This window comes from Seriola aureovittata, chromosome 1, assembly GCF_021018895.1.
Source record: "Seriola aureovittata isolate HTS-2021-v1 ecotype China chromosome 1, ASM2101889v1, whole genome shotgun sequence".
Lineage (NCBI taxonomy): Eukaryota > Metazoa > Chordata > Actinopteri > Carangiformes > Carangidae > Seriola > Seriola aureovittata.
In genome coordinates this window covers 9727183-9746893 of record NC_079364.1, presented here as the reverse complement: position 1 = coordinate 9746893, position 19711 = coordinate 9727183, and the positions used below count along the sequence as shown (strand labels likewise).

At 41.0% G+C, this 19711-nt stretch overlaps 1 protein-coding gene across 3 annotated transcripts; it reads right to left on the bottom strand.

The window, feature by feature from the left end:
• Positions 1-19287, bottom strand: LOC130172291 (immunoglobulin-like domain-containing receptor 2). Of its 3 annotated transcripts, XM_056380891.1 has the most exons (10): positions 19124-19287; positions 15381-15755; positions 12068-12187; positions 8476-8532; positions 6365-6511; positions 6081-6248; positions 5793-5921; positions 5047-5392; positions 4230-4947; positions 1-2441 (listed from the first exon to the last, which is right to left on the bottom strand). In XM_056380891.1, exons 1-10 carry the CDS (start codon positions 19239-19241, stop codon positions 2406-2408), a joined length of 2214 nt encoding a protein of 737 aa, XP_056236866.1. In that variant the 5' UTR covers positions 19242-19287; the 3' UTR covers positions 1-2405. The 3 variants fall into 3 exon arrangements, with proteins under 3 accessions (XP_056236866.1, XP_056236883.1, XP_056236872.1); XM_056380908.1 differs by lacking the exon at positions 5793-5921; XM_056380897.1 differs by lacking the exon at positions 8476-8532.
• Between the last annotated feature and the right edge of the window lie 424 nt (positions 19288-19711).

Below are 19711 nucleotides of genomic sequence, written 5' to 3'. Positions count from 1 at the left end.
TTCAAATTTCTGCTGAGTTTATTTACTGAGAAAATGTGCAGACAAACACAGTTGATGCTTCTGTTTTGTTTGCCACTCTGCATCTTGCCATGTTAATAAACAGATACTTTGGACGCTTAATGGACGAAAGTGTTGTAACAAATTCTTTATGTGGATGACGAACAGGGCAGATTTCTGTGGCTGAGCTGGCAGACATCATATGTGAGTTTTAACACAGCTGTGTAGAGAAGACAGGCAGTCTGTGGTAACAACAATGAACAAAGACATGAGTCATACTCAATTACACATTGTCTCCTTTACAGAAAAGTAAAGAGTCATCTCTCTCTCTCTCACACACAATCACACACACACACACACACACACACACACACAGTTGTCAATATCAGCCAGCAGAGGAAAACTAAACACGCACATTAGACTTTTCTGAAGACAAGCCTTCCCACCATGGAGGCAGGAATAAAGAAATACTGTACGGTGTTATGTTAGGGCAGAAGAAGTAATACAACTGATAGATGTGGATGTCCAAAAATCAGTAGGGTAATGTGTGTTTTGTACACGTGTGTGTGGCTGTTAGATAACACAAGAAGGTGTTGGTTTAGCTGTTGACTCAGCAGTGATAAGAAAAAGGTTGAATTACAGTAATCACATCAAAGACACTTCATCTTATGTACATAGTCGCAGTGGAGTGCTTACACAAACATTATCATTTACAAATTACAACAATCATGTCACACCTCACACATAAATAGGTCGAGTTTATATAGAAAAATGTGTTCATACTGCAGAACAAACATGTTTTCCAGCCAAGCAGCAGTTCAATACTTTAAATGTTTATAAAAAATACAAACTTTTAATCAGGTTTTAGGTTTTAAAACAGTTACTTTGTACAAACTCTAATATGTTTTAATAGGAGATGATAAGCTCCACTGAAATAACAGGGCCAAGGTAAAGTAATGTTACTGCTTCATGAATAAGAACCTTAACTTAGAAGTAACTAAACCTCCGCTGCAAGTAGTGTAACGAATATGGATGTTGGTCAGTGGGCAGTTAGCAGAATTAGTCAATACCCTTATTAGTTTAGTATTTTGTCAATCAGCTTGCTGGGTTTGGCTTGGGTATTGTCATGACTTTCAAAATTACAACCCTTAACATCTTAAACAACATCTCAAACTGACTCTGACTGGCACTGCTGCAGTTTAGGTGCAGATTATTTGCCCTCTACAGAGCTGTTTTCCATCTTATGTTGCTCTAAACACTTGATTTCCAGACTTCTTTTTTTAGTTTATAATTGCTGCTACATGATATTAAACCTCATATAACCCGGCTCATGTGCATGTACTGCATGACTAAGTTACTTGTAACAGTATTGACTGATTTTTTTTTTGTTACACGTGCACAAGCAGAACAAGCTGTAAACACAACTTGAGATAACATCTTCTATCACCGTATCAATATTTTATGGCAAATGCATTAGCAAACACTTGCTTATTTACACATCCAGCTGACATGGAGCGACATTAGAGGTTAATTAATACATTATCAATATAAAAATATTGGTTGAAACTGCAGTATATAACTTTTTCTAATATTCTCTAATCTTAATAGAGCTGGGAGATGCAAATGAAGGAGGAGCGGAGTGGTTTACTCTTGAGTCTCATGCTAGCGCTAGCTTGAATTCCAGAATTTGCATATTGTGGCTTTAATGCAGCTTTAAGAGTTACTATCCTTTTCCATGAGGCGTTCGCATTATTATGTCCACCCGCTCTGTGGATACACATCATATCAACATTTGGTATTGTTGGTTACTACATCCAGCTTAACATCAAAGTCTCCTGGTTAGAACTGTGAATTAGGTGCTTTAGTCCCTGAATATGTGACTGAATGACACAGTGCGTGTATTGTCATACAACTGAAGCTACATTATGTCCTTTATAATAATGGTGTTGTCATTTACCATCTATTCTGCAACTGAGCTTTCTAAATGCAGATATCTCATCAAATGGAAATGAATGCACTCATTGTGCTAAAAGCGTAAAGTAAGTCTCTCCGCTTCAGAGGCTTTTATAAAGGGAAGAGGGGAGACTAACAGTGTCCTGCTCAGAGGGACACTCCAGGTCATACACCCAGCCCACATCAGTTCAGTGTTAGTCCAGCTGAGATATGTGTCCGTGACAGAAACTGAATGGTGGTGACTTCATCACTCAGCGACGTCACAGACAGAAAGCCCCAGTAACAGTCTCGATAGTGAAAGTGTATCTGTTGTTCATTCCTTCACTCATTGGTCCTGATTCGGCTTTCCACGCTCAAAGTCAATTCCGTCATCTCTTATCAGCTGATGTGCGTAGAGTTTCGTGGCTGCATGCTCAGTCTGCTCGAAGAGTTCAGTCTCTGCGGCTTTCAGTCGATCAGACGATGAGGGAGTCTCGGCTGAGCAGAGTGCTCTGGTGAGGATAAAATAACGGATGGGTGATCAAAACAACAGCAGAGAGTTTGCACAAAAATATTAGAGCAAACTGTGTTCAGTGAAGTGAGACAGGATAGAGGCAATGGACATTAGCCAAACAGGGTTATTATAGTGAGGTAGGACCTGGGACAAACTGAATTTCAACTCTTTTTTTTTTTCAAATTATTTGCAGATTTGTTTTAAGCCCCCGCTCGAGGCCAGAGAGCTGACTCTGCTTATTATTTTTTTCTTCTTTTGCACAGGATGATGTTGACAGGATAACTTTGATGTTGAATACCATTTTGACCCAGGTTTGTCAGGGAGGAGCCAACCAGTTATGATTGTTATAGAGAGTAGTTGGATACAGAACAGAGCATTCTACCTAGTTTTCACCCTGGTTGCATCTGAACCTGACCTGTCAAAGGTACAACAACAACACTTACTGTAGGCCTACAAACCTTATTTACACTGTAAGTCAGAGATCCTCAACCTTAGAGCTGGGACCCCATGTGGGGAATATTACATATTGATATGATTTTTTATAACAGGTTTGAAATATATAATCTTCTCTGTGTGATCTGTTTGGAGCTCGCTCCATGCTCTTGAAAACAGAACACCAGAGTGTGCCATAATCCAGTTCACATGATCACTCTCAAAGTGCATGTTCATGAACATTTTGGGGCCTAAAAAGGTTTTCACAGGCTGAAGTTGAGAAACTGCGCTGCAATGCAAAGGCCAACAACACAGCCTCGCTCACATGATGCTTGTCTGACCACAACACATACAGATCTGCTCAAAGATGTCTTAAATCATTTTAGCCTCCTAAGACCCGAACTCTTGCATGGCGTGCATTTTTAATTTCTCTTTGCTATTTAGGCTCATTGGGACCTGAGAAAAATGATGTCCACATATGAGGACATTAGTTTTAAATTTCGATTACTGAGTGGCAGTATAATATCCTCATATGTGGTCACAAGGCCCTTGTTGAGAAAAAGTTAGTATTGTGGTCTAGAGAACCCAAAATGTGAGGTCCACATATGTGGACGCCAGGTCCTAGGAGGTTAGATTAAATTCATCTTCACCATCTTGAAAAGTGGATAACGCCGACGAAAGAACTTTGGGTGGTGGAGAACCAATACGACAGCGAATGCTTTTTCTATGATCTCTGTGTGCATTTAAAGGTGTGTTGACTGATGAGCTAAGCTTCTCCTGGCTCACTTCATGGATGTCCAGTCCTTTTTGACCTCTTGTTCGCTTGCTTTGCTCTCACATTACTGCTCCCTCTCTCTGTTCACACATTACCTCCCTTGACCGCATCTCCCTCACACTCTCAGGAAGCCAAAAACATAACAATATTTTAATCTTACTAAACATTACAAGAAATGTCCGATCCTTGCCCAAATTGTTACACTAGAGTCACTCAGTACTTCCTTGATTTGCCTGTTTCTAAATCATTAAAAACCAGGATCAGTGGTGCCAGGACTTTTTGCCCCTTTGAACTATTGTACAGGGACTAAATTGAACCCCTCGGAAAACGGTAATGTTTACATAAGACCCTATTAGACTCCCTTAAAAAGCAGTAAATACAACATTCAGTGTTAAATACTCTAGTTAGCCTCATGTTAATATTCTTCTAACAAATATTTTCATCAATTGAACACCAGTAACTAGTTTTCAACAACTAGAGAAGATGCTATTCACTAAGTTCTACTCACTGCTGTTGCTGCAAACTAGCAGAACCACCAGACAATCGTACCAATCATTTAGAGGCTTCAATGTAACTCACCACTTTCCGGGATTTGTCTCTGGGTTCCTCTCTGCGACCGGGCAGGGAATGGGCAGGAGGTTGAGATGAGCGAGTGTGTGTGGGGAGTAGCCGTGGAGATGGCCTGTCAGTTCTGTTTCGCTCTGTGTCTGAGTAAGGAGGCAGTGAATCTGCCTCAGGCCTGTTACTAGGCGAACGGCTGCAGTGCCGACTAGATTCCCCGCTGCTCTTTTTCGAGCTGCCTTTTGAGGGTGTGTCTGAATCTTCCTCACCCCTGGCCCCACTCTTCCCCTGGCTGACCCCACGCAACTTAGCCTTACGCTCCAGCAGGCTGTTCAGGAATGTGCCATCATAGTCCTTTTCTTGAGAGGAAGTTGATGGTGGACTGACTCTGGGAGGAGGTGGAACAGGACGTTCACTATCCCAAGTGCCCCTCCTCTTTTTGGGTGACGGAAGTGGGCTGATGGTGCGTCCATTTTTCTTGCTCCGTCTGGGATGATCCTCACGGTCCCTGCTGTCTCCGAGCTCATTTTCATCGTTGTGGTAATGCTGAGGCGGGCCATTGCGATAGGAAGGATATCGACTGAACTCCAGAAAGTCCATCTCATAGTCTCCCTGTTCTTCTTCCCTCTTCTCTACCACTCTGCCTCCCCTCTGCTTGTAGGAAGCAGCAAACTCCTCCAGCTCATCCAGTGAGCGGTACGTCTTTCTATGCAGATGTTCTGAACGAGGGTTCCACCTGCAAAACACAGCAGGAGAGGCCAGGAGAGGACAGAGTATAGTGTATGTTCGTATGGGTGTGTATGTACGTAATTTGTGTGTTCAGAGTTGTCTGTACCTGTTGTGGTTGTCCTCCTCGCTGTGGTTCTGTTGCTGTTGATTACGGCCAAGCCTGCGTGACTGTGAGGAGGATGGTGGGTCGTCACTGTATCGTCGCTGAGGGGGCGGATCGTCCCGGCACCGCCGGGGGTCGGAGTCAGGGTCATCACGATGATGCTGAGGTGAAGAGGGGCTGTCACGGTAACGCTGTGGCTCCGGGCTGCGGTTGTCACGGTAGCGCTGGGGTTCAGGCTGAGGATCGTGGTCAGGGATTGCGGGCAGAGCTTTCTTCTGGACATTGCGATATGTTTGGCGGAAGCCAGTTTCTCCTTCGTGGAGAGAGCTCAGCTCAGACAGACTACAGGCTAAACAGATCAAAATAAGATAATGAATCAATGACGAATGATTGAACAGAGAAATTAACAATTGAAGAGAAAATGTTTCCTGAAGGAAGAAACTGCAGATAAAGAAAGTCAGTCAAGGTTTGCAAGAGATTACACAATGTTGGAGGGAGAATTGTTAGAACATATTCTTTTACGTAAGTAGGCATGCACACTTGCTACTGTATCACATCTGAACTACAGGACATTCAACATGCAGAAAGCTTGAGTGCAGAGAGGCAAGCTGAAGAGAATAAAAAGCCAAAAAGACATTGGCAGTGGAATAAACAGTAGAGCATGCGGCCACTATTCATTGACATTGTGGACAAATCTTTTGAAAGATTTTTGAGAGAGCAGAGCCACAGGATGGGTTTATGAAGCTTACACTGGTGACTGTTGGACCTGGCCGGGTTGAAGTGAGCCAGTTGTTTCTCTACATACTGTAGCACCCTGAGAGAGTCCTGATCCTGAGGTGAAGGCACACGGTAGGGAATCCCTACAGCATGCATCGGCACTGGAGATACACACTTGACCCATCAGCATAGCAAACGTCTGTTTGTCTTTATGTGTGTGTTCATTGTGGTTTGAGGACCATACTGGTGTTTTTGCATATTTTTCTAGTTCACTATTTTATTTTGACAGGTTAACTTGCTAACAAAGAGTAAGACCTCACCTGCTGTTAGTACGCTGCCATCTGAGGGGGGGGCAGAAGACATCTTGTCCACTAGGGAGGGGGGAGCGATGGGGACCATTGTAGGGACACCAGAGACAAAGTATGGAGGGTAGGCAGGTGGCTGAGGGGTGGAGGTACCTGTCTTTATACCCTTACCTGCCTCATACACTAAAAAAAAAAAGCAACACATGATTCCATTCAGCTTTTCCAGAAAAACATACTTTGTCCAAACACTGTCAGTATTCTGAACATGAGGACCTCTGCGTGTGTGTTTATATACTCACAGTGTCTGGGGCAGCAGCACGTGTCGGGGCAGCACCAGCAGCTGACGTAGCAGCAGCAGGAGTGAGGACAACACTGACACCAGCAAATCCCAACAAACAGCAGGAATAACACACTGCCCAAAGCCACCGCCGCCACAAACACCCACTCTGGAAGCACACACAACACAGAATCCCACATATAAATAATGACCAACACATATTAACATAGGAACAGCTTGACTTGATCACTGTGTAGTCATACTTGGCTTGAACATGGCTGTTAGCTTTGAAGAGCATTCAACTTATTTAGCTTTGCAATCCTATAACATTGTCAGAATCATGATAGACAATAAAAAAAAAAATAGAATTGATGCATCATTTTCAAACTTGTAGGCTTCAAGCCCAAATAATGCTGCCTCAAGTGACTTGGGCTACTTTGTCAGATTTCACATAGCTCCCTCTTTTCATATATACAGTAGTACTGCCTGTAAACAGACTAGGATGTGTAAAATCAGCAGAGTTTGCCTTTACATCTGTCTGTCCAGCAGTGTTTTCCTGCTTTTCCCTTCTGTACAGAACGTCTCCATGTTTACAATGACTGTAAACAAACTATCTGCATAGACTACAACTCTCTGTCCTAATTAATGTGTTTAATGTGAATTGCAACATTCAGTACTCTGTTCACCTTTCATATATCGCTCAAGCTTCACTTCAGCTAACACGGGAGCTACACTTGTAATAACGCATGTCTCTGTATGTGAGTTTGTAAATTAATAACAAGAGAAAAATCCCTGAAGATTAATAAACAAAATTTTATGCAAATGGAATAAACATTTGAACATATTTTTTCCTGAATGCACAAATGCTGCTTGAAGGTCCAATGAAATCTTCCTTAATGTGATGGGTTTCCTGTAGAAGAGGCATGTTGGGATGGGACATAACACAGTGAAGAATCATTGTAGACTGTAAAGTTATGGGGCATTAGCTCGGAGCGGAGGCTGGGTTGTCTTCTATCATTGGTAGTTTTTATTTACAAATCAGAACATATCTTAACCAGAATGTAAGAGGCAACAAAAACTAAGAAAATTAGAGAGTTTGTTTGTGAGTGATACGGCAAGTACAACAGATGAACTACATGTATCTGTCTATAGGGACAAAGCAACGGAAAGGGAAGGAGAAGGTAGATAAGGAGATCTTTAACAATTTAAAACCAAGGACAGTATTGTCTCTCACAGACACACACGGACACATGGACACCAAAAACAAACACAGACACTCACACACAGGAAACTGCTTTTGCTACAGGAAGGAAAAGGACAGTTTATGCTGTTCTGTGAGATACTGGAGATTTGGCTGTTACAACAAACCAGCATTTAATGTGATCTCATTTGCAACCATTATGACCCCTACACACATACACGCACACATACCCCCACACACCCCCACACACATACACATAAGGATTGCACCAACACAATTACACTTCAGAGCAGTGTGGGAGTGAATGCAGACAACAACATGTACTAATGTGACTCTAACTTGAGAGATAAGCTTGCAGTAACCATTCTGGCTGAATGTATCATACCAGGTCATTTTGGGAGCTACTTCCACACAAACCATCCATTCATTTATCATTTCCCACAAACACTGTGCTATTACTGGAATTTGATGTGACATAAACAAACTTCCCACCCTCTTGATTGCTAGGTTTTTACTGGGTAGTGTCCAAACTATGTGGGATGACACGTTAACCACAACCATAAATAACTATAATGACCATAATAGCTGTTTTCCAGCACAGCTCATGTTAGCAGGAGCAACGGTCAGCTCATTATCTGACGAGTGAGGATCAGACTGTCGGGTTAAAACGGCTCTGAAGCGTCTTTATAGCTGAATCCCAAACACCTGTTTTCATTATTTACTGATTTAGCCAGTATTAGAGCCGTTAGCACAGGAACTATTTATCAGCCTCTAATCTAAATGATTGATGTATTGTCTGCAAAAATCCATCCATAGAGAATACCCTGCACCACCATCATCCAAATGGTTCCTACACCCATGTTTAGAGCGGTAAGTAGGGTTAGTATGAGTGAAAAGAACCAGGTAAGGGGGAGAACACATTATGCCCCTACCTGGCATAATCTTCAAATCAAAGTCTGGCAGCAGATCTTCAGGCACACCTGAGAAACCTGGAGAGAGACGGAGGAGAGGAGAGGAGAGGAGAGGAGAGGAGAGGAGAGGAGAGGAGAGGAGAGGAGAGTGTGGGAATGGCGATGATATAAACTGGAATGATTGATTCAAAGAAGTTACTGCTGCAGCAGCATGCACAAGGAGACAAGGAAGACAAAAACAAAGACTAAAAGACAGATAAACAGATAGAAAAAGTTGGCAGGTAAACAGCTGCATGCACCAGAGGACATTCTGGCCTTGTTCCAGTAAGTCTCCGCATCAGAGCAACTGATAAGCAGATTGGTCATCTAATTTCTGATATTAAAAGCTGTCAGGTTATCTGTCTGATAAGAAGACGGACTGGAACATGAATCATTGTCACGAAGATAACATGACAAACAGGCGGGAGCTGTGAGTAATGTTACATGCAGAGCTGCAAAAATCACAGGTGGGAACATTCCTCATATCCAGACCCTGAGAAACATTTTGCTCCTGAAACTATTCATTTGTCTCTCTGTTGTCTGACTTGTCTAAAATATAAAGTACATTTATTTTTTTAAAGAGTAAAAGGTTTAAATCTGGCAATTTTGATGGAAGGTAAGCTTGATTACCTCTAGACATAAATATGTTTCAGGAAAAGAAAACATCAACACCAGAAATAACCCAAGCCCTTAAAAACCATAACCACCTGGCAATTGTTGTTTCTGGTATCTTGCAAGTGTTATGTCTTTCTCCTTTCATTATTTCTTTTATAGATCACTTTAAGGGACTCCACACAAGGTCAGTAGCTGTCCGAATGAAGCATTAAGATGATAGATAAGGGGCAGTGTGTCCACAAGCTGGTGCAAAAATGTGGATGAATGTGTTCAGTTTGGGTGTGTGTTGTTTGGGTGCATATTTCCATGGGACCTTGAAAGATAAAGCTTTATAAAAAGTGAAAATGATACTGGTGTTTTACTGTTGACAGTACGATTATCGTGGAGAGGAGGAAAGGAGTGCTGAGCATGAGAGAGAAGGACTGGAGAAACAGGGAGCAGGCTAGGCTATCTTGGCCCGACTCTGGCTGACAGTGCACATACCTCACTTTAGTATCTTTCTGGAAGACTAAACGTGCTCTTTGCTGGATATGAAAACAGAGAGAAACCTATTAAAATTACTGAGAAGCAGCTGAATCACCACATGAATTAAAAATCAAATAAGTGCTGAAATTTGTATTATGTACATTTGTACATGTAAGGCACCTCTAATTCTTTATAATCTGTTGTTTTGTCTTCTGTCTCCCTCCTGCTCAAGCAGTTGAAGGCAGCTCACTAGTGAAGTTGCCTCCCACTCATGAATTTTCCTGCAGGCTGGTGATTCACCAAGATTTACTTTAAATATGTTGGGATTGCTTGTTTTACCCTATAGGGTGATCCCAGCGCATGGTGTTTGAATACCAGATAACTCTTTGTAAGTTTCCATAACTATACAAAACAACTCTAAAATCTTTTGTCCAAGAACGATGTGACTTCACAGATGCTGTACCTGTCTTCATACAGCATTTAGTACTGGGCCCAACAATTCACTTACTTTTAAGTCTACCACTATCTATCATATTTTTATTAAACTCTATCAGGAAAATCTCCCTCTGCCTGCTCTGTTACAGGGAGGTCAGGAGTCATTGTGAGCTACATTGTCCACATACTCAGACTTTTTGGGAGAAAGTGGGACATTTAATGTCAAGGATACTTGGCTTCATTTTTCTCTGTATCTTTTATGGTTAAAAGTACAAACACTGTTACCAAATGCCAGCTTCAGAGAAACCATTGTATACTATGGCACTTTTCATAGGGTCTGCCAACTATCTACGCTTAGTGGAAAAGATCACTTGAACCTTCTGTTTACAGTGTGAAAAATACTGGATGAAAGGATTGTTATTAACAGGAAACTGGCTCTAATTGTGTTTTTTTTTCTCCTTTTTGTCTTTAACTTTTGGCAAAAATACTCAACCCCCTGTATGTAATACACCTGTGTATTTGTCTCTGATATTTGCTGACCCCATGTTTCCAAAACTTCTGTTTGATACATTTAAAATGCTATTTTTTAAATATCAGCCCACTACAGTTGACACCATATATGAAATAGTTCAATCTTGTGCTGGAGTCCAAAATACTGAGGAACACTTTGCACGTGGCAAATTACTTTACTGCACATTTCAATGTTTTATTTAAGTTTTGGATCATTAGCAGGTCGCTTCTGCTCTATTAAAATGGCACTGAAACTTGAAGGCAGACGGGAATAAAGCTGATTCTTTTTCTTCTTTTTTTTTTCAACCACTGAGTTCTCACACGTCCACATCAGTAAAACGTCTCACATGGTGTCATCCTGCATCTTTTGTGTCACTACGCCCTGCTGTCCCTCCCCCACATCATTAAATCTTCCCTGTCTGCTTTTCTGTGAAGCCATTTGCTAAAAAGACAAAGGAGGCCCCCCATCCATTCGCTGTGGCCCCAACTGTTGTTATGGAAACACTTCAAGTGCCTCACATCCTATATTAGCTAAACCAAGGTGGATTTAGGGTCTGTCATGCCAGGTTGAAGACTGCAAAGGGCACCTCATGCAGGAAAATCAAGTCATCTTCATTTGTGTGTAGCATTATCCTATCCTACCATTATCTGTAACATACTATCATACTGAGGCCGTACCCAGCGTTAAACAGGATCCAGAACACACGCAAGTCTTTGCAAACTGTAAAAGCTTATTGTCCGATACTTGTGTGTGTATTTCTGAGTGTGTGTGTGTGTGTGTCTTTTTGTGCACACACATTAGTCTCTGAGTGCCAGCCAAACAAAAGTTCAGCCACGGAGTGAATTAGGGCACCAAGAGCCACATACCCTCTCAGCTGTTGCCATGGTAACATTTGTTGTAACTGAACACAGAAAAGTACACTGTCACTGTAACACAACGCATTACAGATACTTTTACAACATGGGACAACAGAATGCACACACATGTGCGCACACATACGTAGGTATAAGTGGAATATTATTGTGAACGTCTGACTGAAACAAGTGATAATTATTCTCCAGTAATCAAGTTTCATCACCTTGTTCAATATATTAATATACAGTATGAGAAAATGCAGTTGTTACAGATAAGACAGACAAGACTGCCCTCAAAGTGCCACTGCTTGTTATAAATCATCTCATTAATGAGCTTGTATTGTGCTGTCATTGATGAATATCTCAGTTTATAAAGGCCTTGTTTTGTAAAATTCAATTTACAGTGAAAGTCTAATATTGTATAAAACAAGGTGATGCAACACTGCTAGAATCAATGACTCAATAACACATTGTTTAATTGGTCTACAATGTAAATTTGCAGGTTCAACGACAATGAATCTGCCATAACCAACCAAAGCTCGCACCAACACTGGAAACACACTGTTGAATTTGTAAGTCGATGAGACACAGAGGAGATATTTGCAGAGAATGGTGCGAATGTCACCAAACTGCTTTTGTTCCAAAGCTAAAATTATTTACAAATAGGCATGTTGGGAAAGTAGTGGCATCTTACCCAGAACCAGCAGCTCGACAGAGGCTTCGTTTGGTCCCTCTAGATCATCGGATATAACCACTTTACAGATGTAAACTCCACTGTCTCCCCACTGGACCTCTCCTATCCTCAGGTCTGCCTCTGCATGAGAAAAAGGGAAGAAGTTAAACATGAGAAACTAAGTCCTTAAAGCTGCAGGGAATGAAAAATACGCAAATCATAAAAGAAAACACTTTTAAAACACGTAAATTGTGTATTTCTTGGAGTTAGTAAACCTGGAAAATTATATCATATCCATAATGTTTCTGCTGCATTTTAAAGTCTATACTCGGCAATCTAAGTATCACAGCTATGTGTGATTGTTGAATATCTCATTCCAAAACCATGGACATTAATCTGCTGCTATGACAACCCTCACACTTCTGAGAAGACCCTCCACAACCACTGATGTTCGGTGACAAGGCCTGGCATTCCAGTTCATCCCACAGGTGTTGGATGGGGTCAAAGTTGGGCATCTCTCAAGGTCAGTCAAGTTCTTCCAGAAAACCTTTCTCTTTTCAGAAAACCATATAGCCAAAAAACCAAAAACAACTCAAGACAGAAACTACACAAACGTACTGTATGTGAACAATGGGGTCCACATACTTTTGGCCCCATAGTGTATTAGTGAACTCTCAGAATGATGCATTAAGTTACACTTCACTTAATTTGTCCTTTTTCATTTATGGAAGCAAGATTTCAAGCCGTTAAAACAATTCAGATATGGTTTGGTCCAAGAGTTGCACACCCAAGACAATACTTGGCTGCTGACTCCATTGTAAAGGGGGTCAGACATATAAATACAGCAGACAGGAAATGGGTTGTATAATTCACTTCCTTTTCCTGTTAGCCAAGGAAGAAGGAGGAATGACAGGCTGACCAGTCTCTCCCTCAACAAAGTGACACCACCACTCATGCAGCATACCTTTAAGCTACCTTGTGATGAAATCAAACACATTTTCTTTGATTCATTTTATCTTTCCTCACGCACTCCAAAGATGTGCTAGTCAGACGGACTGCCAACTTTTAAATGGCCATGAGTGCAAGTCAGTGTGTTGGTTTGTCTGTGTTAACCATGTGATTAACAGAACACCAACCCCCTGCCCAGTGCATGCTGGGACAGACTCCAGCCTCCCTGTGACCCTGAATAGGATTACATGGGTATGGATGACTGGCCGTCTCTGAAGGCAAAGTAGCTTTCACTTTTTTGTTCATTTACAATATGACTACACCGACCTGCTACAGGACAGGAGGTGGAGTGGGACAGAGAGAGAGAAAGAAAAACCTTTCCCTGAGAGAAATGAGTGTGTGAACGGTGGGATGTGGAGAGCTCTAGAGAGTAAAAATAAAAGCGGAACATTGAAGTACATCAGAGGGAAGGAGTGAGAGGTCGGGATGAATGAGAGGACAGCATGAAAACTGCTTCTTTTGTCTGTGTTCCTGGCTGGTGAAGAGAAGGTTGATTCTTCTGCCAGAGTTAGAGCTCCATATATCTGAGGCCTGCAAACAAGGCCACCACTCTGTCAAGCACACACACAGACAGTAGGGTCCCTTAGATGATCCTTGAATGGCACGATGGTGAGACTGTAAAGGAAATGTAGACCTCAGGAAAAGGGGGATGGCATGAGAGTGAATTCCTATGGTTAATCTGCTGTAAACTGATGAACAATTTCACTACTGCACTGCCTTCATTATCATGACAGATTTGATTAATAACACACCTTATTGCCATGTGGGAGAGGCAGCCCAGCCTGCTGCTACGACACAGGGAAAATGCTGCTAGACTGATTTTTAAGAGCCCAATCAACCTTGTATTTTTGAGACCAATACTGATATTTTAAAAAATCAATATGATAATATATTGGCCAATATTTTTGTTCACAGACATAACAAAGATACGGGGCATTTGGAAAAGAAACTTGTCATTGCTCACTGGAAGACAAACTATATAATGGTTAGATGGACTGGACTTATATAGCGCTTTTCTAGTCTTATCAACCACTCAAAGCACTTTACACTACAAGCCTCATTCACCCCTTCACACACACATTCATACTTTTACCACACACACACACACACACACACACACACACACACACACACACACACACACACACTGATGGAACAGCCATTATCTTGCCCAAGGACACTCCGACGCATGGACTGCAGAGGTAAGGAGCCAACCACCGACTTTCTGATTAGTGGACAACTCGCTCCACCTCCTGAGCTACAGCAAAACATATTTTATTTTTTTTTATTTTTTTTATTTCAGTGTTTTGTGTTATTTGTCAGCCGACACAGTGTATGTGCCAATACCAATATATCTGCAACAATACAGTCTCAGAACATCATGTCATTCAGTTTTATAATCTGAATGTGTGATTTCGATTCAGGATTATTATCAAGATAAAGTTGGCAATGATAACCTTTTTGCACATGTCTTTACTGCAGTATTTTGTACATGCACCTGAACATGGGTTCACTGTCCAGTTGATCAGTGATTTCTGACTGGATGGATACGAGTTTTGTCCTTTTCTCTTCCCTCAGAAAAAGAAACCTCCCCTTCTCTAATATCTCACATCACACTTTCTTCTCATGCCAAACTGTAGCATTGGCAACTGTTAACGGTGGGTATTTATTTATTTCTTCTGAGTGATATAACCTGTTTGTTCTGGCAGATCAGTAAAGTTTACAGTAGAGCCTCCCCTGTCTCTCATACCTCCTCTACATGTGCAAAGAATCTCTCTGACAATGGGCATTTGATCGGGAATGTGTGGGAAGTGTGGGCCAATTCTCCGATTTATGGCTTTCATAAAACTTGGCAGGTTTGGCAGAAGAAGAAATAAGAACAATAGTTTGGATCAATATGTTGAAAACACAGAGAAGGTGCTTTTACTTACATGCAGTAAACTGGACGCCCAAAAACATGAATCCTTCAAACCCTTCAAATCCTTCTGACTTGGTTTCATAGTGCTGCTGGGAGTTTGTATTTCTGTTATTATTCTGTTATTTCCTTAATATCTTATGTCTTTCTTTTATTGTTTTTCTCTATTGTGTATTTTAATCCATGTTTCTGCCTCTGTAAAGCACACTGTGACTTGGCTTTATCACTGCTTGCCAACTGAAATTCCATCTAAAGCTGGTGAGCTAAAGTTCAGTCTGTTACACTAAAGAAATGTGTTGGGCCGGCTCCACAGCTGCTGTGTGATTTGAGAAAGAAAAACTTGACATAACTTTCAGCATGGACATCAGAGAAAGAGAACCAGAGATGCAAGTAGTACTACAGAAGTCTTACTGTTGATGATGGAGATGTCTCTGTTCTTGTAGTACTCTGACAGCGTGATCGAGGAACCGGAGATGGAGGCCACAGTTCGGACTGTCCGGCTGCTGTCAGAACAGTCGAGGTAGTTCGCCGCCATCCCCGTCTCGTACCCTCCACCAGCTCCTCCGGTTCCACCCATCAACCCACCTCCACTCTGGCTGTCGGGGAAGCTGAAGGAATCCCGCGTGCGGTCGCGACAGTATGACTTGTAGACCCACTGTACCACGGGGATCTGGGTGGACACACTGGTGTACTGACATGGCAGAACCACTGACTGGAACAGCACAGTATACCTCTTCCCATCTCTCACAGACACATGAACCCCCGAGCAACAGGGAGGGAGGACACCTGTGGGAGGATAAGGAGATAATGAAGGATCAGTAAAGTATGAAAGGATGGAAAGTTAAAAAAGAGTGTCTAAATAATCATTACATTCATTGTGTTTGTTGAACTCAGTCAGGAAATGGTTTTAGTCAGTGATTAATGAGTGATTATTTGGTATGGGATGGAGACCACAACACAGTTGTTTTTGGTTTTCAAGAGAGTTGAAGAAGAGGTTCAGAGGGTGCACGTTGCCGTTCTAAAAACAAGCTGATTGCCACGAATTGCATCGTAAGTCACACTCCTTCCTCTCTGAGTCATAACGCAGAGATGACACAGATATTTTTTGATTCACTGTGACATAGCGTACACTTTCCGGATTTTATTGTCCCCAATGTCCATTGCATATAAACGTCCACAAATCTGCTTAGAAATCATAGAAAAAAGGACTCTCCTTATGACTCGAGAACTAGCCTGAGAATCATCATGTGGTAGTAGGGACACACACACAGAGTTTGAAAACCTCTGGCACACCACAGATCCAGCAGCCAAAGCAGGTGTCAGTAATAAATGGGAATGTGTAATGAAGGGGATTAAGGACTACTGCAGCAAAGAGCAACACACAATGATTCAGACGCTCAGTTGAATCGAGGTCTAAGGAGACACCTGCTCCTGTCTGCACATGTTAAAAATAGCTAACTAATCACACACTCCCTACATGGCTCATGGGAAACATGCCTTTTCTCAACTTGATTGAAATTACCTCCTATTTCCAAAAGAAATTCAGTAAATTAAAAATATATCAAGGTAAACAGTAACTAAAAACACTTGCACGCTTTTATTTTTCTTTTAGCTGGAATGAAATGAAACATGATGCAGTCAAGGCTGTGTTGAAACTGACTGAGCTGCTTTGGCTCGGTGAAATCTGACTGTGAGCTGAGTTGACCTGAGGCTGTTTTGAAGCTTCTGAAGCCGCAGGACTCGGGGTCACATGATGACCAGGAGCTCCAGCTCGGCAGTTCAACAGCAACAAAGACTGGAGAGATGACCATGTGAAAAAAACACACCCACCTACCCACACACACCCCAAAACATCTGTGTGCTGCTGCTGCTGCTGTGTGTTTTTCAGGTTAAACAGTGGGAGGTGTGACTGAACCGGACCAGTGAACAGGGATGAGGTAAGGGATGAGAGGGGGGCCACTTCGCTTAATCCAGACCAGGCACAGTTCACAGCACAATGTTATGAAGACTATCTCCCTTCTTGGTTGTTTATGGATTTTCACAATGACTTACTTACTGACACTTCTATTTTGAGTTTATAATTGCTTGATTGCTTGAGCGATTTATTAAGCAAAAATGCTAAACATTTGCAGGTTCTTCTTATTCAATGTGAACCTTTGCTGTGTCTGTATTCTGTGTTTATTGAATATCTTGAAGTTTTGGTCTGTTGATCAGACAAAACAAGCGATTGTTAAGACATTACTGGCTCTGAGAAATAGAAAAAAAGAAAAAAAATAACTTTTTGCACTATAATTGACATTTTTAAGACTTTTTAAAGAGTTTGTTATCATTATAATTTATCATATTGTATATCATAATTCAATAACAAAAATAGTCATTAGCTGCAACCTTGTTACCAACAGAATTACTACTAGGGTAAACCCAAAACTGTATGATGTAGAAAATTGATGTTTAAGTATTATTTTACTTGCGCATGTATGTTATTTACAGTATTTAGAGCGGCCAATTGCATGCTACTGAAAAATACAAAATATACAGAAATCACTTTTAAAAAGCCTGTGGATAATATTGTTCACACCATGCATGCCTTTATTTTTGTTACCAGTAGATATTGGTATTGTGTAGGTATGTCTTTAAATGCTTCTTTGTGTCATCTGTTGCCAACTTGGTTTTACAGTAAACGTCTGAGGTTGAGGTGGACTTCTATGGAGTTTGATTTTCAGACCAACATGAATCAAGTTGATTAAAACATAAATTCCTCAGGGAGAACGTGACTTTGACTTCTAAGACCTGGAACAAAAAAAAAAACCCAGGAGGTTGGGATCCAACCTCCTGGGATCACAGGCTGCAGGGCGAACTGGGCTTTATTAGTTTTCAGAGGAAGCCACCTCCAGAGCAGAAAATGAAAGCAGGCGGAGGAGATGTAATATTGGACAGAGGAATTTTGCTTTGAATGTTAGTTTTAGGGAGACATGAATGCAGAATAAATGTTTGCTGTCCTGTTTCGAACACATTTGTTTTCATTTGAGGAGAATAATATCAGAAAACATTTTCCACATAAAAATCCAGATAAAAGGTTAGCAAGTAAGTTTTTCGGGAGAGATTTTCCTTGTCCGATTCAAGGGTCTAAGGGCAGAGGATGTTGTTATGATATACAGATTTTTAAGTCCCTTAAGGCGAATGTGTGATTTGTGATCTTGGGATACCTGACACTGACAAAAAATTCATGTAAATCAATTTTCACTTTTTTGTTATTATTTCCGGGTATATTGCTCATAATTTAAACATGACCTGGACCTGGATAAAATGTTTGAATGAACGGATGGATGGATTAATCAATTAAAAATATTAGTAATAGTAATTAATTTAAGGTCAAGAAAAATGGCACTGGTGATTTTCCAGGCAGGTTTTGCTAAAAAGAAAAATTACATACATTTTAATTCGTTTAATCAGTTTAATCAAGGCTTAATACCTTCAAAGGCCTTTTTCTTTAGGTAACCTAAATTAATGCTTTTTTCAGTTTTATCTCATCATAAATCAGTTGTGGAATCAATCTTTCTCTAGGTGACATACATCTGCTGTGTGTTTTTTCCACTTTTACATGTATTTTTTAAGGTATTAGTGGGGTATTTTGACTAAAATAAAATGGCGTGGTAAACTGTAATTTCACGGAGAGACCCAGTTAAATTTGTCTGAAGTTAGACCTCCTAATCCACAACCCCCAAAGCTTCTGGTCAGATCATTCACACATGACTAAATACAGTGTAAGACTTGACTGAAGCACAGCTAGTATACCGGCCAAAAGCCATGAAACCACCTTACATGTTTACAGTTTTCTGTATTAAATTTTGAGGAAACGAGCCTTAGATATGTTGAAATGCCTTGTATCTCTGGCAGGAAAAAGACACCTGGCTAATAAAACATATAATTATTCATGTGGGAAGAGGAAAGTTTTGATCCAAAGTTACATATACTTATCTAACTCGTCCCAACACAACACGTTCATTCATAAGTGAAGCAGGTAAGTTTAGTTGTCTACAGTGACGTTAGCTCAACGTTACCGTTACTCCAAACTCAAACCTGAGTTCAACAACCTGTTACACCACTTCAGTGAGAGCGGATTCCATCTTTTTTCTCTGTTCATCTTCTCTTACCTGCCAGACAAAGGATAAAAATCCACAAGTTCGGCGTCAAAAACGTTTTCCAAATCCTGCAGGTTAATGTCATACAGGTTTTCTGATGTACGGAGTCTTCCTCTCTCTTTCGCCCCATCCCTGAACGATGTTTCAGGCTCTCAAAGTTAGACAGTTAACTGGCAAATAACGGGACCAGCGTCAAGCTAGAAAATAAAACTCATAACTTCCGGTTATTGTCTTTTCAGAATAAAATCTTTGCTGCCGGAGACAGTAAATGAGAACGCGTGTTGAGAGGACAGGTAATAAGTCACAAACAATTTTGAGTATTGGTATAAGCAGATGAATACTGGCATTTTTTTTTTTAAATTTTAAATAATTATATTTACTATTTATCTGAGCGTTTTCACATAGTGGCACTTTCCTTTAAGTAAAGTCTGAATGAATGATAACCACGTTCTACATTATCATTTTATTTTGAAGTCCATATGACCACATATCCGGTACTAGTCGTGTAACTTTGCGCAGAAGGGTGGTCTCTTTCTAGAGACAATGGATGGTGGCGGTGATGGAGGGAAGCGGAAGGGTGAAGTCAGAAACATGGTTAGG